This window comes from Panthera leo, chromosome B3 (assembly GCF_018350215.1).
Source record: "Panthera leo isolate Ple1 chromosome B3, P.leo_Ple1_pat1.1, whole genome shotgun sequence".
NCBI lineage: Eukaryota > Metazoa > Chordata > Mammalia > Carnivora > Felidae > Panthera > Panthera leo.
Genome location: NC_056684.1, coordinates 117,727,169 through 117,752,298, shown reverse-complemented (window position 1 = coordinate 117,752,298; position 25,130 = coordinate 117,727,169). Strand labels below are relative to the sequence as shown.

Genomic DNA, 25,130 nt, shown 5'->3' with positions numbered 1-25,130 from the left:
TACATTTACTAAAAGGTCTAATATGTTAGTGATTTTTCATAAGACTAAAATATAGCATGCTATCATTCACAAGTTGAACTAAGACAGGTAGGTATCAAGATACAATTACTTGCTTCTAGTTTATGAAGACTTTAAGTACCACCAAGAATTTCCTGAATCGTCTACCTAAATTCCTTGGCAGGTCAAGATGCCAGCCAAATTATCATCGGTATTTGGCATTAATAAATCAACTGAGTTTGTATGCTATGATCAAAAACTACCTCCAATAAAAATGAAATACAATTTGCTACTCACAGAATCCACAATAGACCAATCGAGGGGATAAGCAAAGAGCTCAGGTTTGGCTGTAGGGATTTTCTCAATGAGACTCTTGATGTGTTTGCGCTTTTCTTCAGTGTTTACGGTGCCTTTGGCAGCATTTTTATCATCTTCACCATAATCCAAGGGAACCAGTTTCCGTTTTCGGGGTACATCATCACTGTCTTCATCCTCAAATTTGTTAAAGACACTATCTACAGGGAGTTTCTTTCTCTTCACAGAGTTAGGTTGACCAGGACTATTGGAAGCACCTATAGTAAAAATTCTGTATTAGCATGATGACTTCTTCAACTTTCATTTCATTTTACAACCCACCATCCCTCAAGAGCATTGCATAATATACTTTCACAAATCTCAGAGAAAGATCCCAACTGTAAAAAATAACTCACTACTCACAAGTGCTAGAAAATTTAACTTTTCACTTCTTCTCAGAACTTGAGGCAGCTGCAGATATAGGAGCACTAGTAGAACTACGAAAACAATCGTGAGCTAGAAAAGCATTTTTGAGTATTTTTCTATCTACCTACCAAGCAGCACATTACTTAGTTTTTTTCCTTAAGGCAAAATTTAAGTGTATACAGGGGGGAAAAATAAAGGAAAGAAGGAAGAAAATGCTAACGTACCCAGTTTAAGACTTAGTCCTATTTTTGGCCTATGTTCCTCAGGTTGTTGTTGATCTGGTGAATTTTCATGAGGAATAATAATACCACAAGGAGACTCATCCCCAGGAGTGTTGGGAGTGGCATTGCCACTGGCAGAGGAAACAGACGGGGCAGAACTGATGGGCCTCAGAGTTGGTTTGAGACAGGGCTTTTGCTCTGGCTCTTCTTCCTCTTCCATGGGTTCCTCTCGTTTTTCTTCTTTTTCTTGCTTTTCTTCTTCCTCTTCCTCTGATTCTGGTTCTTGCTTTATTTGTGGTTGTCTGCGCCTTTCAGCCTCTTGTTCCATCTAAAACCAAAAGATAATGTGACTAACTTTAACAGATCACAACTATACTCAACCAGCTTTTTATTTTATATTATCTTTCAAAAAAATCTTTTTCTTTCTCACTAGGAATAATGAAACACTGCTTGCTTCTATAATCAGAAAGCTTCATCAATCTGTGTATTAGGTACTCTGCAAAGTGTTTTTTCATTTTTAACATTTATATATACAGTTATTTATACCCTTCAGATAAAACAAAGGTAAATACATAATAGGTGGCTAATTCAAAATGAAAAGATATGTTTTTATATTTTTGTTAAAGAAATTATAACTCAAAGTTTCATTTTTGTTTTTAAATGTTTATTTATTTTGAGAGACAGGGAGAGAGAAAGGGAGAGAACTGGAGGGGTTAGGCAAAGAAAGAGGGAGAGAGAATCCCAAGCAGGCTATGCGCTGTGCAGAGCCTGACGCAGGGCTCAAGTTCACCAACCACGAGATCAGGACCTGAACTAAAATCAAGAGTCAGACGCCCAACTGACTGAGCCACCGAGGCACCCCCCAAAGTTTTATTTTAGAACAGTATAGATAATACATAAGAGGGAACTCAAACCCTAGCTTGGTCATAACTCATTTGTTCTATGGCACCTGGCTGGCTCAGTCGGTATAGCATGCAACTCTTGATCTTGGGGTTGTAAGTTTGAGCCCCACAGTGGGTGTAAAGATCAATTAAAAATAAAATCTTAAAAGATTTTTTATTTGTTCTTTCTAGATCATGGCTAAGGGCAGTAGTCACTTTTGTATTCACGAACAGGAAAAGAAATGGGGAGGGTGGCACCGGGGTGGCTCATTTGGTTACGCATCTGACTTCAGCTTAGGTCATGATCTCATGGCTCATGAGTTCAGGCCCCACGTTGGGCTCTGTGCTGACAGCTCAGAGCCCGGAGCCTGCTTCAGATTCTGTCTCCATCTCTCTCTGCCCTCCCTCTCTCAAATCTAAACATATTAAAAAAAAAAAAAAAAAAAAAAAAAAAAAAAAAAAATGGGGAAAATTTTTTGGAGTTAAAAGCCTATTAACAGAGCACCTGGGTCACTCTGTTGGTTAAGTGTCCAACTCTTGCTTTCAACTCAGGTCATGATCTCACAGTCATGAGATCAAGCCCTGCATCGGGCTCCAAGCTGGGAGTTGAGCCTGCTTAAGACTCTCTTCCCCTCCCCAACCCACACTTTAATAAATAAATAAAAATAAAGCCTATATATCAAAATGAACACTCTCCCTGAAATCATGAAAGATCCCACTCTCACACACACACACACACACACACACACAATAACCATTAAAAGCATTATAAAAACTTGAGTGAACAGATCAATAATTTCTCTAAGCATGAAACAGAAAAACAGGGCAAAAAGATCCTTAACTATGTAACAATTAATAATTGGTGCATGACATGACTCAACGCCATAAAACTATCAACTTACAAAGTAGGACAATGACAACTAAACAATGTAAGGCAAACTCACTGACAGAGAATCAAAACATAAAAACACACCTAATCTGAATGTTACAATAGTAAGGACTTAAAAAACTAACAACACACTACGATGGTCAAGGTATGAAAAAAAGACATAAAGGCTATACACTGGCAAAATTCTGGGTGGAAGATTATGCTCTATTTAAAGGCACATTAGAAAATAGCATGTAAATTATAATCCCATTTACAAAACTTATCTGAGTAGGATATATATATGCCAGTGTGATGACATTTATTTATTATTTTTTTTTTTAATTTTGTTTTTTTTTTTTCCAACGTTTATTTATTTTTGGGACAGAGAGAGACAGAGCATGAACGGGGGAGGGACAGAGAGAGAGGGAGACACAGAATCGGAAACAGGCTCCAGGCTCCGAGCCATCAGCCCAGAGCCTGACGCGGGGCTCGAACTCACGGACCGTGAGATCGTGACCTGGCTGAAGTCGGACGCTTAACCGACTGCGCCACCCAGGCGCCCCTAGTGTGATGACATTTAAAAAGCAACCACAAATCATGGCACCTGGGTGGCTCAGTTGATTAAGCGTCTGACTCTTGATTTCGGCTCAGGTCATGATCTCACAGTTTGTAAGTTCGAGCCTAGAGTGGGCTCCACGCTGATACCACAGAGCTTGATTGGGATTCTAGCTCTCCTCTCTCTGTGCCCCTCCCCCTGCTCATGCACTCTCTCAAAATAAACATTAAAAAAAAGTTTACAATACTATTAGCTTCATAATATATTAAGAACTAAGCACTTTTCTAAAGTGACACACTGTTCTTTTTTTTTTTTTTTTTTTTAAAGAGAGAAAGAACACCAGCTGTAGAGGGAAAGAAAATCTCAAACAGGCTCCACGCCCTGTGCAGATCAGGTCACAGGGCTCGATCTGACAACCCTGGGCTCATGACCTGAGCTGAAATCAAGAGTCAGACGCTTAACTGATGGAGCCACCCAGGTGCCCAACACACTCTATTCTTAAAAGAAAGGGATATGCTATATCCTATAACAAAGTCATTTCCTCTTTTTTTAAAATGTTTTTATCTTTTTAATGTTTACTTATTTTTGAGAGAAAGAGACAGAGCATGAGTGGAGAAAGGGCAGAGAGAGAGAGGGAGACAGAATCCAAAGCAGGGTCCAGGCTGTGAGCTGTCAGTACAGAGCACGACATGGGGCTCAAACTCGCAAATTGTGATATCATGACTTGAGCCAAAGTCAGATGCTCAACTGACTGAGCCACCCGGGCACCCCTGTTTTCCTTTTAAAGTGAAAAGTTGTTCATGAAAACATCTTCAATTTATTTAAGAAATAAAAGATTTCAGGTGGCAATGAGAGAAGGAACTCAACCCACAAAAGTCAGGAAGTGTCAACGCACATTACAGCAAGGACAGATTATTATAAATGTTTTCTTAGATGACATTCCTTTAACTTAGGTAATATTCACAGAAATTAAGGAAGAAAACAGCTGGAAGATGTTTAGAATTAACGTTGTAAATCAACTAACACTGGTGATTTGTATGATAGAATAAAGAAAAAGACAATATCCTCCCCAAAACCAGCAAGATACATGAAACATAAGCTGCATCTCCCTTATAAGAATACTGTTGTGAATGTTATATTATCTCACCCTCTGGAGCTCTGCGTCTGGATCCGGGTGTCCTTCAGCCAGAAGGCGCTGCCTGATTTCCTCTAGCTCTTCCTTCTCTCTTTTCCTGTCCCGTTCATCTGCTTCCATTTCCTTTTCCCTATCACGCAATCTTTTCTGAAGAGCGCTTCCTCTGCAAAAGTAAAACATAACAGGCCTTAACATTCACATCAGCCAATAAACCTAACAGAAGTATCTTCTCCAGAAGTATCTTCTTTAAATACTAAAAGCTATATGATAAGAGAATGAAAAATGTGTTACTGTTCTTTATCTGCAGAACACCAACACCCAAGACAATGTGCTACCTGGTAATGTTTAATAAGGAAACACTGTCTTCTCATTTACCACCATGACTCATTCTTAAGTCATTTTATTTATTTGTTCATTTTTAAGTTTATCTTGAGAGGGAGAGAACATGAGTGCAAGAGCAGGGAAAGGGCAGTGTGTGAGGAAGAGAGAGAATCACAAGTAGGCTCAGTGCTTACTCGGGGAGGGATCGATCTCAGGAACCATGTGATCACGACCGGAGCTGAGATCAAGAGTCAGCACTTAATTGACTGAGCCACTCAGATGCCTCAAGTCATTTTAAATAAGTATCTTAAACAAGTAGAAAAGCAGTTTTCAGATGAAAGAAAGCTCTCATTTTGTACTTATTACAGAGAGAAACCCCGACACATAACTTGTGTTCTTTTGGATGCCAAGTTGTGAAAAATTAATACAAGGAGTAGTAATACCATGAAGAATAGTTCTTTTTTTTAATATTTGTTTATTTTTAAGAGAAAGAGACAAAGCGTGAGCGGGGGAGGGGCAGAGACAGAGGAAGACACAGAATCCGAAGCAGGCTCCAGGCTCTGAGCAGTCAGCATAGAGCCTGATGCAGGGCTCGAACCCACGAACCATGAGATCATGACCTGAGCTGAAGTCAGAGGCTTAACCGACTGAGCCACCCAGTCGCCCCGTTCTTTATCTTCAATTTAAATCAATTCTTTCCATAATGGAAAACATCCTAGAAGGAAGCAGTGCAGAATCAACAGAAAACGGAGATTCTCTCTACCCAGCAGTTTATTATATATCCCAGAATGTTGAAATTCTATAATACTGATTTTACAATTCAATAATTTACTGACTTTTTTTCCCTTTTCTAAAAAGTCAAATCCTTGGCGTGCACTTAAGTTGCTAATTCCAGGGGCACCTGGGTGGCTGAGTTAGTTAAGCGTCCGACTTGGGCTCAGGTCATGATCTCTCAGTATGTGAGTTCGAGCCCCGCATCGGGATCTGTGCTGACAGCTCAGAGCCTGGAGCCTGCTTCGGATTCTGTGTCTCTGTCTCTGCCCCCCTCCCCCACTTGTGCTCTGTCTCTATCAAAAATAAATAAAATGTAAAAAAAAAAAAAAAAAAATTGTTAATTCCAATGTTTTAATTATGTGCAGTAAGTATATTAAAATTATACATTAAATGCCTTCCCTACATGCCTGGATCACGTTAGGTACAGGAGATAAAAAAAAAAAATCACAATATTGTCCATAGTTTCAGGGAAATTATAGTTTGGGATGGAGGAAGGAGAACAAAGCAAACAAATTTACACTACTGTCACAGCACTAAAATTAGAGTAGTTTATTATTATTTTTTAATGTTTACTTTTGAAAGAGACAGCACAAGTGGGGGAGGGCACACAGCAGGGGAGACACAGAACCCAAAGCAGGCTCCAGGCTCTGAGCTGTCAGCACAGAGCCCAATGCAGGGCTCGAACCCACGAACGGTGAGATCATGACCCAAGCTGAATTCGGACCCTAAACTGAGCCTCCCAGGCGCCCCTAAAATAAGAGTAGTTTAGAAATGCCATGGGAACATGACTTTACAGGAGGAGGAAAGGTAGGCTTTACAACCATCACTTCAGAAAAATATGTCAATTGGGCAGCGGATGGGATGGTGTTTGGTTGGCTTTGTAACATTCTTGAAATCCTTGAAGACAAAAATTTTTAGACCACCTTAAATAGTTATTACTAGCTATTGGGGTGCCCGGGTGGTTCAGTGGGTTAAGCGTCCAACTTCTTCAGCTCAGGTCATGATCTCGTGGTCCCTGCGTTTGAGCCCCGCCTCGAGCTTTGTACAGACAGCTCGGAACCTGCTTCTGATTCTGTGTCTCCCACTCTCTCTGACCCTCCCCCACTCTTGCTCTGTCTCTCAAAAATGAACGTTAAAAAAATTTAAAAAACAAAAACTAGTTATAACTTGTTATAAAAACTGGACCTCTTTAAAACACATGAAAAAAGTTAAGCGGTTTTAATACTATTATGGACACCCCCCAAAAAAGATAGAATTGTTGATCTCTTTCCAACAGTTCTCCCCTGTACTCCCCAAAACAACATATCAAATATGGGGGTGATTACAAGGTAGAACATGCAGATTTTCTTTATTATCCCACTGAGTGAACCTGTCTGCTCTGGTAGGGAACATAAGGCTAATAATACTAAAAGATGAGTTCATAAAGCAAGGCGTCTTTACCTGTAATATTTGGGATCATCTCTATCGTCATCATAATCTTCTAAGAATTCTTTTAGTCGTTTAGCTTCTTTTGCCTGTGAGAAAATTGAAGACAAAGTGTACAAAATTAACATGTGGGTAATGTTAGGTTACCCCCTTAAAAGGTCATATTTGTTAGCCCCTCCTCCTTTCTTGGGAAATAGATTTTTCTCATCCATATCACTTGAATACTATAATTCTCGTGTACTTGATCTATTTAATTTAAATAACATTAGATATATTCTATCCTTTACTCTTGAAACAAGTCAGATTTAGGACTTATCCTTGCAAAAAGCACATACAGTATGCCACATATAGTATTTACTCCCTGAATATAATCTTCAACATACGGTAATGAAACTTGAGCATATGAAGAAACAAAATTGTAAGCTATTTTATAGAATCTATTAAAAAAAAAAAATTCTATATTTCATTTGTAGGGGTATTATGCTATAGAAAGCAGTTTTTATAAAATGTAGAATTGAAAATCCAAATCATGTTCACGCATAAAAATCTAGGGGTGCCTGGGTGGCTCAGTCAGTTAAGCGTCCAACTCTTAACTTTGGCTCAGGTCATGATCTCAAGGTTCATAAGATCAAGCCCCACATTGGGCTATGTGCTGGACATGGAGTCTGCTTAAGGTTCTCCCCACCTCACCCCCGTCACTCCCCCACTTGCGCATGCGCACGCTTTCCCTCAATCAATCAATCAATGTAATACCTATCTAACTCTTAGTGCACAAACCATTAAAGTATAGGACTCTCTCTTATTTTTGGAATTTCAAATATAATTATTATATTTAATAGCACTTACAGGTAACAATTACATAAAGCTATACAATATAAGTAAATAAATATTTACTTAGAATTTATATTCTCATCTATTATATCAACAACTTTTGTATCTACGTACAAAGCAGATAATGCTAGGCTTCTAAATATAGTAAAAGTTCATTATTTTGACTAAAGTAAAATTTTAATAATTTCATCCAGTTCAAATGTTACCTCTCTGTAAAAACCTGCTTAACCTAACCATCTATCCGTCACAAATTCCTACCCCCAGACAGAATTAGTCATTCTTTCTGTACTCCCTAAATACTGTAAACACACATTTACCATACCTTAAACACTCACACATACACTACAGTAACTACCTGCCTAAAGTTAGAAGTAATAGTTACTCTTGTGTGCCCAGTACCCAGCACAAGCCCAAGGCTGGGATATAATGTACACACAAAATGGGTCAAATAAACGAAAACAGGCTGTCAAGTAGAAACGACAAAATTTACAAATATCTAAATAAACACAGGATGGTGCATGAGGCACATACTAAAAATACAAACATAAGTTACCAGTCTTGAGGAGTAGAAACTTTCACTTTTTACATCATATACTTGTTACTCGCTTATGTTTATATAATGAGCACGTAACTGCTTTTGTAACTGGACTTTTTTAAAGCTCTCAAAGAATAATAGGAAATTTTTCTCTAGAAAGACAGATTTCAGATTTGTTTGTTAAGAAGCAGAATCACTTCAAATCTATTCCACCATGTTGTTCGTGGCAAACATTTCTTATTTTAATTGTTTCTCACTATATTATTCTCTTCCTATTTTCTAACCTAGCGATGAGAAAGAAATTCCAGAATGGGAGCACCAATTCAGGAGAACTGAAATTACGTTCATTCTCTGGCATTATGGATCTACTACACAGAAAACCCATACTATCTATCTAGTTGCTGCATGCACCCTCTTTTGGTTACTTACTCCCTCTATGTTTCATGTTCAAAAGCTATTTGAAAATTCCTAACTTCTGTGAAGTTTTTGGAAGAATAATCTCCAAACTGGAGATAAAGAAACCTTCGTGAAATTCTGGCAAAGACAGAACACATGGAACATGCCACTAAAACAAATACTATATAAAATCTTTTGTCATTCTACTTAGTAACGGCCTATGCGAACTGCTTTACTATTATCGTTTATCAAATAGCATGAATGCAAAATGTAAGGTTCATTTTTATGATTATCATGTATTTAAAAGAAACAGAGCATAAGGAAAAAAGTAATTCATAGATACTATATACTGAAGATAATAATTTTGATTTATAAAAACAGAGGTCTTTCTTTACACTGTATGTTAACTGGGATTTAAATAAAAACATCAAGAGGGAAAAAAAAACAGGTCTTCTCATGGCACGATTCCCTTCATCCACATATACTACACCAATACAGAACAGTATCAATGCCTCTTCAAATTCAAAATGCTGCAGATTCTTAATCAAAGAATGTTCTATAACTAATCATTTTACACATTCCTCCTCTATGACAGATTTACTTCAGTGGTATTGCCAAAAAGTAATTTTGTTTATAGGCAGCAAAAATGTGAAAAGTAAGAGTAAGAAAGATTTTGGTGGTCTGGAATTGTCTGAAGATTACTTGAAATATGTAAAAATTAAGTTATCTATACTGAGAGCTTATACATTTTAATTATAAAGTTACTTCTAATTCTAGTTAATGGTAAAGAATTTGATCTGCTTTTTATTTGAAAAATCACTTATCAACCTAGAATAATTACCATTTCTCTTCTTCTTTCTTCTTCTCTTTCGGCCTCCTTCTCATACTCCCGGGTTTTCTTCCGTTCTCTGATTTCCCAATTCTTAAGGCGCTAAAAAAAAAATTGCCAAAGCTTCACAAATGTAAGCAAAGGGCCCCAACATGTTTGACTAACTTACTGAGTAGCAAAGCTTTAAAACTGAAAGCATTTCAAGGTTTGGGAGTTCGACCCCACATCAGACTCTCTGCTGTCAACAAAAAGCTTGCTTCGAACCCTCTGTCCCCCACTACTCTCTCTCTCTGTCCCTCTCCTGTTCACGCTTGCGCACGCGCACACTCTCTCAAAAATAAATAAACGTTAAAATTTTTTTTAATTAATTAAAAAAAATTTAAAGCATTTTCTCAATTTACCTCTTGGTAAGCAGCTTCTTTCTCGCGGAGTTTTCTTTCAAGTTTTCTTCGTTCATAAGCATCCTCTTCATCCTCTTCTCGGTCCCGCTTCTTGTCTTTCTCTCTCTCTCGTTCCCGTTCCCTTTCTCGCTCTCTCTCGCGCTCTCGTTCTCTTTCTCGTTCCCGTTCTCTCTCTCTCTCTCTTTCCCGCTCCCGTTCCCTTTCACGATCTCTGCTCTTTTCTCTATATAAACAAAAGATTTACAAAGTCTGTCAATCCCTCTGTTTTCCTTTAAAACCGAGGGAAAGGAGGACAACATATATTACAAAATACACAAAATCACAGGCCAGAATTTAGCATTTGATTTCTGCAGAATTGTAAACTCCTCTACATTCACCAGAAAGACACAATATAATTCTAGTCCCTAATTCTAAACTGCATTCTAAATTCAGCGTTAATGCTTATCAGTATTTCAGAAAACAGACAAACCCAGATATAAGAAATACCAAGGACAGGGGCGCCTGGGTGGCTCAGTTGGTTAAGCGTCCGACTTCGGCTCAGGTCACGATCTCACAGTTTGTGAGTTCGAGCCCCGCGTCGGGCTCTGTGCTGACAGCTCGGAGCCTGGAGCCTGGAGCCTGTTTCGGATTCTGTGTCTCCCTCTCTCTGACCCTCCCCCGTTCATGCTCTGTCTCTCTCTGTCTCAAAAATAAATAAATGTGAAAAAAAATTAAAAAAAAAAAAAAAAAAAAGAAATACCAAGGACAAACAAGTTAAAAGATAGTCTACCCCACTAGTGATCAAAGAACATAAATGTTGGCAAAGATGTGGAGAGAAGAGCATTTTGGCATGTTGCATGGATAAATTATAACTGTATCTACCAGCAATGAAGTGTCCTCCAATATTTATGTCAAAGTGATAAAAAAAAAATTGCAGAATATATGTAGTATGATGCCATGGATCTCATTAAATACAATATATGTATGTACATAGTACATAAAACAATAGTTTATGTATTCATATCTGTAGTAAAAATATGCTATTGTATATATGTCAAATTCTCAATAACGGTTACTCAAGAGGATAATGATTATTCCAGCAGAGGAAGTTAAAAGATTTTAATGCCCACTAAAGATTAAGGACACTGGATTTCTAGTTTCAGCAACTGGTGGACTAAAAGTGGACCTCCTTTTGGTTACAATCAGGTGAAAACCTACAACACAGAAATGTATTATCTGAAAACCAGCTTGGGGAAAAAAGGTGAGTTTTTCATCCTTCCCCACTTCCTTCCTTTGTTCATTTTTTCTTTACCTCATTCCTAAATAATTTAAGATGATTCATCAAATTCAACAAAATTAAGGAGAAAAATAATAAAACAAGGTGAAATTAACTAGAGAAGTCCTAAATAGAGAGTAAATTGAGAGCTGGGCCGGGCGGGGGAGTTGTGGCCATACAGCAGGCTACAGGACCACATACAGACATGAGTGGCTAAAAGCAGTGGTCCTAGAGCTGATTTCCCAGGACATGGGACCTCAATGAAATGGTAAATAGAAAAGATGCCCACCGACCCAGGGAGACAACAGGGACTCATGTCTTCCCAGAACACCGGGTGGAGAGTGGCTGCATTCTGGGTCCGTGTAAATCCTGGCTTCAGACAGTAATTAACTCTGAAGTTGAAAACCGTTACTTGAACCAATGCTTACGTGCGTGAGACAGTAAGCCAGGCATGCTCTGTGGCTAAGAAAATTCTCTCCTCACAGAAACATAAACAGTGTGGAGAGTAACAACGTACAGTTCTACTGAAGCAATCAGCAAACGGTAACTTCCACCAAGCCTTACCTTGATCGACTCCTGTCCTTATTCCGATCCGAGCTCCTTTCCCGATCGCGGTCCCGGTCTCTCTCGCGGTCTCGGTCCCGATCTCTCTCTTTAGTGCGGTCACGATCCCTATCCCGTTCTCGTTCCCGCTCCCGTTCCTTCTCCTTTTCTCGTTCACGTTCTCTTTCCCTTTCTCGTTCCCGTTCTCGCCTTTCTCGTTCCCTTTCACGCTCCCTCTCTCTTTCTCTCCGTTCTTTCTCAATTTCCTGTCTTTCTTTTTCCTTTTTGCCTTTCTCTTCTTCCAGTTTCTAGAAACCAATAAAAGTACTTTTAGAGTTAACTCTGTAGCTCCAGTATTCAGATATTTCCCGGCGCAATGCCCAATATGGGGAACAATAATAACCAAACCACTGGTACTTTAATATTAAGTACTTGTGGTTTTACTTGGCAAATTAAACTGAAGCAATCACAAGACTATATAGATTGCGTGCAAACCCAGATACTCTACACAGACCAGGAATCTCCAATCTTGGATGCTGGGAGATTGCGTCAAGTGTGGCTGGCCACTCAATGATTACGTAACAACTAAAATGACCATGAGGAATGTGGTGATTAAAAATAATATCTAGAAATACAATCACTTAGCTAAAATGTAATTCCTCTCATTATGAATTTCTGTAAACCAGTGCAACTACTGATTTACTACTGATACTAAATATAACCCCCAGACTTCCCATTACGTAAAAGGTTACTACTTGAAGGTTTTAAAGGGGAGGTGGGGGAGGAGAGTCAGGTCACTGTAATACAAATAATCTTCTACCCTCTGGTTTGCCCACCCTCCCAAAGATAAGCTGAATTCAGCCAAGATTTGCCCTATTATCTCAATGGAAACATTTACTCCCACCATTACAAGATGGACAGCCCACCAAATACGAAAAGTTTGAAAATACACTCACTTCAAGCAAAAATGTACATAATTGTAATATTCTCATTTCACTTAATTTTAAAAGCAACATATTTATGCCCATTATGCCTATAAGACAATAAAAATATATCAACAGTGATAAATCCATCCTTGGAAGGAACGATTGCATATGAACTTACAGATGCTGTGCTAGGACATGGATCGCCAACACTGGATTAACCTTGCCTACAAGCTATGTTTCTGGGAGGAAGAGCAAGTACATGGTTCACAAATAAACCAAATAACAGAGTCAGACCAAGTTTGTACCCTGACAAGATTACCAGTGTACCACACGGTTTCTACACAAACTCCGAAAAAAAGAAAAAAAAGAAAAACCCAAACAGGAAAAACAAAACAAAAACAGAATACATTTATCCCTTTGGTTCCATGTTTAGTGTCACCGAAAAGAAATTTAAACTGCAACAATAAAATGTGCATTTTTTTTTGTCTTTTCTCAGTCATGTAAAGCATTTAAAACAACTTTAAAAAGCAATCTTACCTGTCATACTCTTTTTCTCTCGCTCATGGTTCAGAGAACTGACAGAGGATTATGAAAGAGAAGCTAATGCATGAGAAATCAATATATTCAGCTGCTGTGCCAGTCTATATCAAAGGAGAATGTAGGCAAAGCCAAGACTGAATACACTGAAGTTACAAAGAGAAGAGAAAAGAAATGGTAGAAAGAGGACAGAAACTGAAAACTATTTAAAGGGGCAAATTAGAATGTCTGAAACAGTTCTAATGGACTATAAAAATTTGTATTGTAAAATGAGGCTAGACTACACAAAACTTACCTCAGTGTCATACACTTATAAAGAAATGTTTATTTCTGAGATAATAGATACTTACAGATCTATTTTAGCTGTTCCAATAATAATCTCTTTTGTAGGAGTTAATGTTTTTACTTTTGCTTATTCACTGCACTACTTCTTTTTTAGATGTATAGTTCCACTTAATGTAAATAATAATTTGTTTCAGAACTCATTTCAAAAGTTTTGTTCTAAGTAAATGAACAAGTGAGTGAATCTGGACCATAGTAAATGCACTTCTAAAACAATCTATATGCAGTAGGTAGACACACACACACACACACACATATATATTTTAAGACAAACACTAGAGAAAGAGAATATGGAAGTGAGTCTAAAAGGATGTAAGAAAGTAATGAAATAATGAAGAGGAAAGGACAGGAAAAAAAAAATCATAAATCTTACCTTAGTCTCTCTTCAGACTCGTCCGTGCTGTAAATGGACGCCCCCTGCCACGCTGATACCCTGACAGTCCGTGGTTATTTAATAAACTCATACCAAAACATGCAAAGGTTCACTGAGCTCATTTTTTGTTACTGGAGTTTCAAATGTCCCCTTTAACCATACCACCCAACAAAAAGAACTATATTTTGTTTTTATTTTGATCTTTTTTTAAAATACATTTTGGAAATTCAAAACATCCCCACCCCACCCCCCCCCAACAACAGTGAAATAAGTCTAAGGCAGTCAAATGCCTGACAGCTTCTCAAACTCTGAAGCAAATATCTTTTGAATTAATTTGTTAAAAACACAATTTCATCATACTTTACCAATGACATGACAGGGTTTAACAAATAACAACAAGGGGGTAAACCACACACACAACTGTATACCATTTTCAAGCTTACTCAGGCCCTGAATTTGCGTATTGAACCTAACCAAAAGTATCCCACAGTATCCCAAAAGTATCCCAACTAATGACTTCCCACAGACTACCATTTAAACTCAAAATTAATTTGGGAAAACTTTATTTGTGCTTTTAGATACTTAGTTCCCGGAGAAGCACTGTGTATGTGAGCTAGGGCTGGGCATCTGGATAATAAGTGTTCAGCAGCACTGATTCAATAGCATTAATTGTCAACTTGGGATTTGGAAAGCAGTAAGAAAAAAGAAGATCGTATGAAAGAAAAAATCAACACTTAACACTTCACTGAGTTAAAGATCACTCAGTATTTTGAGTAATAACCAGTAACATCTTATTATCTCTAACATGAAAATACATTTCATGCGATATTTGCGTTTTACCGTCCATAAGCATCACCTTCAACACCAGCGAACACTCACAGATGCACTGTCATTGAGAGAAGCTTTCAATAGGCAAAACTCGTGAGTGGGATTTACTATGCACAAATACCCATTTCCAAGCCAGTTACCCCTTTGCATATTTTTCTGAGGGGGCATCCATAAATATAATAAAAAACAGAAGCTCATACTTACATCCTATTCCTTGTTACTTTCCAAGCTGAGAGTTTCATCTTGCATTAGTCACCATATGATCTCTATCATAATGGTGGGGGTCAATGAATAGATTAGCTTTATGGGAATTTACAGTTCTTCCATGCATCTAAAATTTGGTAAGTCTGGTAACCACTGACCTACTTTTTAAAATCTCCCCCTCTCAACTTAAATCTACACAAATATAAATCTTAAATTTCAATCTCGGCCCTAAAGCAAAGGTTTTCCTACGATTAAGTTAAATAAATGCCCCCAGCAATACACTACAGTGTAGGTTATCCTGCTGCCCCACTGAATCTAGTTTAAATCTGATCTTGATGTTTATGTTAAAATCTAAAAGTAAAATTAGCTTTTATTCATACTCAAGTGAGGTGACTGTAGAGTAGTCAGTAACTGCAACAACTAAGCACAATATGTCAAGGACCACTTTAAAATGGTATGGTCTTCTGTTTCTTTGTCTCTATCTAGATATTAATTAACCTATAAAAAGCATTTAAAATTATATTCTAATGTAATGTTGTTTTTTTTTTTTTTTGTCTGTTTGCTTTGGATTCTGTAAAAAGTCTAGATTGGTATCAAGTGAAAAAACAAGAATACTACCTTGTGTGTGTCTCTGAATTTGCTGATCTCTCGGGATATCAGATCTCTTTTGTCTTCTTCCATTTCTATAGCATTTATATCCTCCTAAAAAAGATAGGGGGGAATAGGAGAGAACGCATTATAGATCAATCTACATCAATACAAATATATTAAAACTAGAAGTTAGATATTCTGTACACCTTACAAACAGATAGTAACTAAACAAACAGAACTTATATAGTAAGAAATCTAGTGATCTAAGTTAAATAATGAGATGTCAGATGAATAAGAATCACAAATCTGGCCATTAGCAGTAAACAGTCATTGTCAATGTAAACGAACCTTAGTGATGAGTGGATAAGGGATCAGTGGGGCCACTGGAAATCTACGGAAAATCTGCGGAAAAATCCACAAAGATTAAAAAAAAAAAAAAAGCAACGAGTTAACATTACACTGCACAACAATGCTCTGTATGTTTATACTACAAGCAATGCAAGACTTCTGTGACATTTTCTTGATTTCAAATTACTTAATAAAAAAGATTTCACTCACTCTCTTTAATCCCTCCTGTCACCTACCACCTCCTCACCTTTCAATTCCCCCAGGCAATGGAATAAGCAAAGTCTCACTAGCAGGATTTTTTCCTCCAAACCCAGGAAAAAATCATACCAACAGTATTCACCCATAATTCCTGCCATACAGCAGGATTTGATTCTTTCCTCCCAACCCATAACAAACAAATATGTCTAGTAATTTTTTCCCTTCCCATTAATGCTGGAAGAGGAAGAACAAACTCTAAAACATCAACTACCCTATGACTATCAATTCCCATTCCCAACAACTGGCATTTCACTAGACAGGTTTTTAAGGTCACATAAGGAAAAACAAGCCAAGTAATAAAAATGTATTTGTCCAGAAAGCTAATTGAAAACGAAATTCAAAATAAAATAAGGCACTGAAATTCAAAATAAAATGACTGTAACTACCCCTTCATTTTAAAAACTAGAGTGTATGTTTCACAGTACTCTTTCATGGCACATATAACCTGTGCATGTAAGATACTTCCAATATTTCAAAAAAATACTCCCCATAATTCTCTAAATTTATCCAAAGCAATGAATATTAAAAAAAAAACAGACATTTTCTTTCAACCTGGACTCATTACTATTTAATTAGCTTAGGCAGGCAAAGAGTGGTAAATTAGAATACCCTGGGGAGGAGTGTTTCATCTTGTACTACTCTTTCACAGTCCTCCAGTTAGAAGTTCAATGGTGTTACTGTCCACAGAGGGAAATAAGCAGTAGTTTATAAGAAAACGTGGCTAAGAATCAAAGAATGGGTGAAAATCCTCAGTGAAGGACATCTGGTATCCTGCTTAGAGCAGGGATAGAACAATTATCAGGGAGTAAGACAAAGCAAAGCCAGCCCCTTCACGGCCGAAAAAAACAAAAACAAAAAAACTTCCTTTGTCCCTTAGTACCAGCTTCTACTTCATGAGTTAAGGTTTTTTCTTTATGAAATTTGAATCCACAGATAAATACAAGCATCCATGCCAGTGCATTTCAAACACACAAAACAAACATTTTGGTAAAAAAAAATCATGAGTTACTTGATTAAACATGGTCAAATTAGGCTTAACTGTATATTGTTATAAATGCTAGTCATTTTATTTTCCCCTTGAAAGTGAAAATGAAATGAAAGCACAAGAGTGACACCATAAAAAGTAAACCGTAGAAATGACTCTGTTGTCAGAAATCAAATAACACATACGTCCTCCTTCTTTTCCTTCTTCTTCTTCCTAGGGTGAGAGTCAGATTCTTGTGAGGGGGCATTGAGCTCACTGGAGTATTCTCGAATTAAAACTTCAATGGCCCCTTTGATCATCTGATCTCTTCTCTTTGTCTCTTCATCTAAGGCTTCTTCATCATCATTAGTGACAGTTTCTGGCCTTGCATTCTTTAAAAAAAAAAAAGGCAAATTCAGGGGCAGGAAGGCAGAAAAAAATAAAAAAAACCAAGAAAATTAAAATCATTCTAAAACAAGGTAGTACACAAAACAAACATGTTTTTCTCCAAAAGAGCATCTCTGTAGTCCGAGTAAATGCAGATTTGGTTTTGTTCTTAACTTCACAAAACTAAACTTCATTTGACTTACTGATTTTTCTCAGATACTGATACTTTATCATTTTCTTTTGCTTTCTTCCTTTAATAGCTAATATTCTGACCCCCAACCAGTTACGGGAAGATTAAACCACAGGACTAACATAGTACACAAATACATCTGCAAAGCTTTCAGGTTTTCAGACTGTCTTGCTCAAATACTTCCACAAACTAATGATATTTACTACATTAACCAATTCAGACTTGAAAATTTAATTATGTGAAAAAAACAAAATACACTTGTACACACACTATGACAGCCACCATTACAGACACCATTTAAAATAAACAAAAGCAAAAAAAAATAGAAATAAAATAAACAAAAGCATGTGTAGGTTAAACAAATGAAAAACACTAGGTAGCTATATACAACAAAATGCAAGCATAAAAAAAAAAAAAAAGACAAAACGCAAGCATCAGATAGGCCAGGGGCTGAAACAACTGCATCTCTTTTCCCCTTCTGCTTTCTATAATGTGGAAATACCACTTAAAAAAAAAACCAGGTACTTATACTCTAAGAAGGAACCAACTCTAAATACTACATAAGTCTTTCTCCCATGACTTGCACATGTAGTATTACAAAAAATAAAAACACAAAATTCATGTTGTAATGCTTCTCGCAAGTAACTATTTGCAGGATTTATTACTTTTTAATATTTATTTATTTATGAGAGAGTGTGCACAAGCGGGGAAGGGGCAGGAAGGGGTTGGGGGGGAGGGGGGTTGGGGGGGTGGCGGACACAGAATCTGAAGAAGGCTCCAGGCTCTGGGCTGTTAGCACAGAGCCTGACATGAGGGCTTGAACCCACGAACTGTGAGATCATGACCTGAGCCAAAGTCGGACACTTAACCAACTGAGCCACCCACGTGCCCTTAGGACTTTATTATATTTTAAAAGAAAACTAGACTAATTGTGTTGATGTGAAAAAAAAAAAAATTACTGACTTCTAACGTACTATAATTCTTTTTGTTTTTATCTTAGTTCTATTTTAAAAGGTACCTGGTAAAGGAATTAATTCAATTCAAACTACAAAATTTAACCATATATATTTAAGTTTTTTTGTTTGTTTGTTTGTTTTTTAGTAATCTCTACACCCAACATGGGGCTCGAACTCACGACCTCGAGATCAAAAATCACTTGCTCTTCCAACTGAACAAGCCAGGTGTTCCCAAACTACAAAATTTAGAGAATGACCTCAAAATTTTGGGTAATTTCCAGGTACTCTCAGTCTTTTCTTAAAACTAGGAAAAATAGAAAAGTATGACAAGCAAAAACATAAAGATGTATACAAAAACTTTTGTAATTTAAAACTGTACACACACATGCCTCAAAGTAATTATCTATTTACTTGGTAAACATGTTGTTATGTGTTTTCAGATTCAAATAAGAACAATGCTCTTCTGCATAAATGCTGGCTCTTGGTCACAATGCATACAACTATTCAAGGTAAGTTTCACATCTTGTGGCTCCTTAATATAACTTAGTGATGTCAGATTTCATAATTCTGAAAGCAACCTTCAATGGATACTTCTTCAACAGGCAATTTTTTTTTTTTTTTTTAACAGCTCACAACCCTGAGATCAAGAAGACCTGAGCTGAGATCAAGAGTCAGGACACTTACTGACCAAGTCACCCAGGCACCCAACAGGCATTTATTTCTTAAATTAATTTTCTCAACAAATTTTTTTTTCATTAGGAAAAAATTTTTTTAAGTAATCTCTACATGCAAAACGGGGCTCGAATTCAAACCCCGAGGTCAAGAGTTGCATGCTCTACCGACTGAACCAGCCAAGTGCCCCCTGGCTCAACAAATTAAGAGATTACTATCTGCAAGGTAGGTACTATGCTAGATGGCAAAAAATTCAATATGGGAAAAAGAAATGACCTTGCCCTTAAGTATTTAGCAAATAGGATAAGAAGTTACGATACAGGTAACTTCAAGTTAAGTTATAAAGTGTGGTATAAAACTAACCACTCGAAGTTCCTCACTTTCCCAAACCTGCCTCTTGACCCAATCTTGCGCCAACTTTTTACTTGGTTATCTTGGATAAAGAAGCTTTACGCAAGAACAGTAATTAAACTTAAAATTTATTTACCAAAAACACTGTAATCTATAACTGTGGTGATGTGTTTTTACTTTAAATCGATAATATATGGCAATAAGTTCTCTGTACAGCATTCACTAAAATCCCTTCAGTAATGCTCTGCTTCTTCACAGGTCTTTTTTGTTTTTTTAATAATTTCTTTAAGTTTATTTATTTTGAGAGAGACAGCATGAGCGGGGGAGGGGCATAGAGAGAGAATCCCAAGTAGGCTCTACACTGTCAGCACAGAGCCACCAGGTGCCCTCTCCACAGGTTTTAAATTAAATAATTAACCTGCCAGTAAGTTGCCACTGAAACTGTAGGTCCGGAGACACACATGAACCATTTCAACCCAAATCCTCAACTGCTGAGACCTAAATTCTGTATTATGAAAATACCTTTGGGGTGCCTGGGTGGCTCAGTCGGTTAAGTTCTGACTTCGGCTCAGGTCATGATCTCACAGTTCTTGGGTTTGAGCCCTACATCAGGCTCCACGCTGACAGTACAGATTTGAGCCCCTCTCCCTCTGCCCCCTCCCACATGCGTGCACCCTGCCCTATTTCTCTCTCTCTCTCAAAATAAACTTAAAAAAAAAAGAGAGAGAAAGAAAACACACTTTCTGAGAGACCATCAAGTCTGTCTTTAGCATTTCCCCTACATTCTAAACTCCTTTCCACGAACCCTCTACATCTCCATCCTTTCCTAAGCATAAGACTAGAAGTAGGGTTATAAATCTGAAGGCCTGGTCATTTAAAAATACTCAGAAGCCCCTGAGGTCCCTCCCACCACCATCCCAAATCAAATTTAAATATTAGTATAGCTGGTCTTACCTAAGTTAGGAGTAAAGCATTTGAAATGAATTCACACCTTATGAATGACTACCGTCCTCTGATCTACAGAGAAAATGTACATTTTTAGGGGCACCTGGGTGGTTCAGTCAGCTAAGTACCTGTCTCTTGGTTTCAGATCAGGTCACGATCTCACAGTTCATGGGTTCGAACCCCACATCAGGCTCCATGCTGATGGTGCAGAGCCTACTCGGGATTCTCCTATCTCCCTCCTTCTCTGCCCCTTCCCCCACTTGCTCGCATGCTCACTCACTCATTCTACCTCAAATAAAGTTAAAATTTTTAAAAAAAATTTTGTTAATATTTATTTATTTTTGACAGAGACAGACACAGAGCATGAGCGGGGGAGGGGCAGAGAGAGAGGGAGATACAGAACTCGAAGCAGGCTCAGGCTCCAAGCTGTCAGCACAGAGCCCGACGTGGGGCTCAAACTCACAACTGTGAGATCATGAGCTGAGCCGAAACCGGGACGCTCAACCGACTGAGCCACCCAGGCGCCCCTAAAGTTAAAAATTTTTTTAAAAATGTGTATTTTTAGAAGGAAAGCTTATTAGCCCAAATCTCTTCACCAATTGTTAATGTAAGAAAACCAAAAATAACCAGACATATCATGGAAGGAAAAGTTCTTTTTGGTTTCAACTTAAGGTCTACTTCTGGGTCTTCAACCACACACAATTTTCTGATTTCCAGTTTTTTCTTCACTTCAGAAACAGAAAGCACGTTCAATAACACTGAGCGCCAAAAGATGAGGGGGTTAGCAGTACAAGAGGACCACAGAAACCAACTGAATATCTGAGAGGTTTATGTGGCCCACCTATTTAGCTCTTTTCAGAGGAATTAAAAGCTTCAATAGTAAAGCTACTGGTAGTAAAGCTGAAAAACACCTCTTCCAGGCTCACTCTTTGGCACTGACTTGGTTTTGACTCTAGGGTCCAAAACAAGAACTTCTTTGGGAACTTAAGTAAAAGCAGAGCACTTTCTTTTGAGAAAATGTAGATTCAACCAGACTAATCTCCAGCAAAGATGTAAAAATTAAAGATGTCCCTATCTGCAGCATGCATCCTCAATTAAAATGCAATGCCAAGAGGCTCTGTCCAGAGATTATCTGTACTTCCAACACTGGTCGGAAGTCTTTTTTTTTTTTTTTTTAGTTTATTTTGAGAGGGAGAGAGCAAGTGGGGGAGGGCAAGAGAGAAAGGGGTAGAGAGAGAATCCCAATCAGGCTCCGAAATGTCAGCACAGAGCCCAAAGCACAGCTTGAACCCACGAACCATGAGATCATGACCTAAGTTAATGTCAGACACTTAACCAAATGAGCCACCCAGGCACCTCCAGAAGTCATTCTTGAATGTGTGGTTAACCACTACTTGTGACGATCAAGCAGATCTCTCTACTCCTAATTGTTACTCCTGAACAGCCAGAAAGCAACGGGGCATGAACTACACCAGTATGGCTACCCCAAAAGGAATACTTTTACTAATGGCCAAAGATTGTTTCTACAAATTCTGCAAAATCTATATGAAAACTTTCAATCAAGCTGTTAGACAAGACACATAATTCCTCTTGAAATTCTGGGTGAAAGTGCTTACTTCTGCAGCACATATACTAAAAGTCTGGGTCAAGAAAAATCTCTCTCTTTCTAGACAAACTTGTGTTTCTTTTCTTTCTTACCCAATAAGAACTATACAACTAATTGTGCTTTGTCTTCTGCTTGGGAATCAGGAAAATGCCTGAATACATTATCATATGAGTTCCTCAATGTCTCATTTTCTTTTTTGAGAGACAGCACAAGTGAGTAAAGGGCAGAGAAAGACGAGAGGGAATCCCAGGGAGGGCAGAGAGAGAAAAAGGGAGACGGGGAGAGAAGCAGGGCTAACCCGAAGTGGGGCTCATGCTCACCCCAAGCGGGGCACGACCTCGCCCAAAGTGGGGCTCAAGCTTCACTGGATACGGGACTCGAACTCAGAACAGTGAGATCATGACCTGAGCCATCCTTAAAAACGGAGCCATCCAGGCACCCACTCCATGTCTCATTCTTGTATCATCCATCTTAGGTCAGTTTTCTACACTTCTCCACAACAATCAACAATAAAGAAGAAGAACTATTTGTTCTCATATTTTATCTTGAAAAATCATGACAAATCTGTAATCTACTCCATAATAGTTACATTTACTTAAAAGTTATTTGAAAAAAATGATCTGATAAAAATATCTGAGAAGATCAAAAATTATCTGATCAGCATTGCTTTTTCTTTTCACCAATACTGTTGAGTAAGTTGCCATTCTAGGAAACTATGCCCTGTCTTGTGACTTCAAGTATCTCTGGGCACTATGCCAAATCCACCCAGACGGCAGGTCTGTGAATGTTTTAAATTTCATCTTACCTGAAATAATTGTTCTGTTTTTATTGGAGGTGGCTACAATTCTATTCTTAAAGATACAAACAGATTTAAATTATGGTTCCTCTCACTAATAGTGATTACAAATTAAATCAAAGTCTCAACTGTGCATTTCCTTATACAAATAAAGTGATTTGCTTCACGTACAGAGTACACGATCTGCAAATGCTACAAATTAAACCACCTCACCAGCTAATGATTAAACACAGGGAAAAAAAGAAAGACACCCAGAGAATTATATAAAAACTGTGAAGACATTAAATCCATGCTTTATTTTAACTAAGAATTCAGTTATCACTGCAAGGAACATTTTAAAAGTCTTATTTTAGAGTTGTGGGTTTTTTTGGGAGAGAGACAGCGAGAACACAGGGCGCCCACGGGGGAGTGGCAGAGGGGGTGGGGGAAAGAATCCCAAGCAGGCTCCATGCTGACGGTGGGGCTCAAACTCTAACTGTGAGGTCGTGACCTGAGCCAAAATCAAGAGACAGGTGCTTAACCGACTGAGCCCCCAGGCTCCCCAGAGAGTTGGTTTTTTGATGTGACAGGAAACACTGTTGCTGTGAAATACAGCTTCTACTCCAGAGAAGCTGCATTTTATTATTTCTTTACAAAACTAGGTAAAGACAGTAAGATTACCAGGTGAGCAATGTAACTGCAACTGCCACTCAATAAATGAGCATCCCATTCTTGCTATGGGCAACATACTGTCCTAGGTTCTGCAGAGGTACAAGAGGAAGAGACACAGTCTGTGAGCTTATGGTCCTTCCTGTTTGTAATCAGACATGGAAATCAAACGGCACAAGGGGGATGAGAGACAGATACCAACAATATATGTTACAAAGCAGACTGTCCTAACACCAGTAAAAACCTGGAAACATAGATGGGAAGAGAGGAATTAATTCTGCTTGAGAGAAATCCAGGATAGGACTGACAAAGACTGTATGAATCAAGTAGCAATGTAATGAGATCTGGATAGAACTGCAACAGGGAGCTTGGATGGACAACAAGGACACGAGATGTCAGAAAAGCACAAAGGAAGTTCGTGGAGATATATGATTGACATGAGCAGAAGGATTGATGAGAGCAGCTAGAAAGGTAGACTGAACGAGCCTTGAATGCCATACTAAGAAGACAGGCTTTATACTATGAGAAATTCAAAACCATTAAGGATGTACGAGCACACAGTTGACATACTTATGTTTTAGAAATATAGGCGGTGCTAGAATAATCAGATGAGAGGAATGAAATCCAGAGAAATCAGTTGAAATTTACTAAAAGTCCAAGAAAAGGCAGAAGTAAAAAAAAGTCTATTTACAGAATACTGAGAATCAATCTCTATTTATGAAAGAAAAACAAATTCACATATTCCAATTAAAACTATATTCATCCATACAGAGAAAAAAGTCTGGAAGAATATGCAACAAAAACATATACAGGGGCTCCCAATGGTGATAGGATTATGGGTGCTACTGAATTTCTTCTTGAAATAGTTTGCTTTACACTGGGTGTTATATGAAAGTGATGGATCACCAAGTTCTACTTCTGAAACCAATACTACACTGTATATTAACTAACTTGAACTTAAATAAATTAAAAAGTAAAAAGTAAATAGATGTGTCTAGGCAGAACTCACAATAAATGCTGATTAAACTGTAAAAAAATTTTTTCAATGACGGCATGTACTTAAAATAACAGTTTGCTTTATAAAGGTTTTTTTTAACGCTTTTTTTAAGAGAGAGAAAAAGCATGCATGAGTGGGGGGAGGGGCAGAGAATCCAAACAAGGTTCCACAATGACAAGACAGACTAATGTGGGGCTCAAACTCATGAACCGCAAGATCATGACCTGAGCCAAAGTCGATGCTTAACGGACTGAGCTACCCACATGCCCCAAGATTTTACTTATTTTTTCTTAGTGTTTATTTATTGCTGAGAGACAGAGCGTGAGCAAGGGAGGGGCAGAGAGAGGGAGACACAGACTCCAAAGCAGGATCCAGGCTCTCAGCACAGAGCCTGATACAGGGCTTGAATCTACAAATCGCGATATCATGACCTGAACCAATGCCAGACGCTTAACCAACAGCCACCCAGGCTCCCCCCACGATTTTCTTAATAACATTTTCTGAGGTTTTGTTTGCTTGACAA

General features: G+C 38.0%; 1 protein-coding gene across 1 annotated transcript in view; it reads right to left on the bottom strand.

The window, feature by feature from the left end:
- RBM25 (RNA binding motif protein 25) overlaps nt 1-25,130 on the bottom strand; it is a 59,816-nt gene that overhangs the window by 6,024 nt on the left and 28,662 nt on the right. The window contains exons 7-16 of the mRNA XM_042943700.1: nt 17,266-17,451; nt 15,838-15,891; nt 15,517-15,600; nt 11,710-11,996; nt 9,891-10,113; nt 9,502-9,591; nt 6,914-6,987; nt 4,391-4,541; nt 942-1,266; nt 295-569 (exon numbers count right to left, since the gene is read on the bottom strand). Coding sequence (XP_042799634.1) covers nt 295-569; nt 942-1,266; nt 4,391-4,541; nt 6,914-6,987; nt 9,502-9,591; nt 9,891-10,113; nt 11,710-11,996; nt 15,517-15,600; nt 15,838-15,891; nt 17,266-17,451 — 1,749 coding nt within the window. The remainder of the gene's footprint in view (nt 1-294; nt 570-941; nt 1,267-4,390; nt 4,542-6,913; nt 6,988-9,501; nt 9,592-9,890; nt 10,114-11,709; nt 11,997-15,516; nt 15,601-15,837; nt 15,892-17,265; nt 17,452-25,130) is intronic.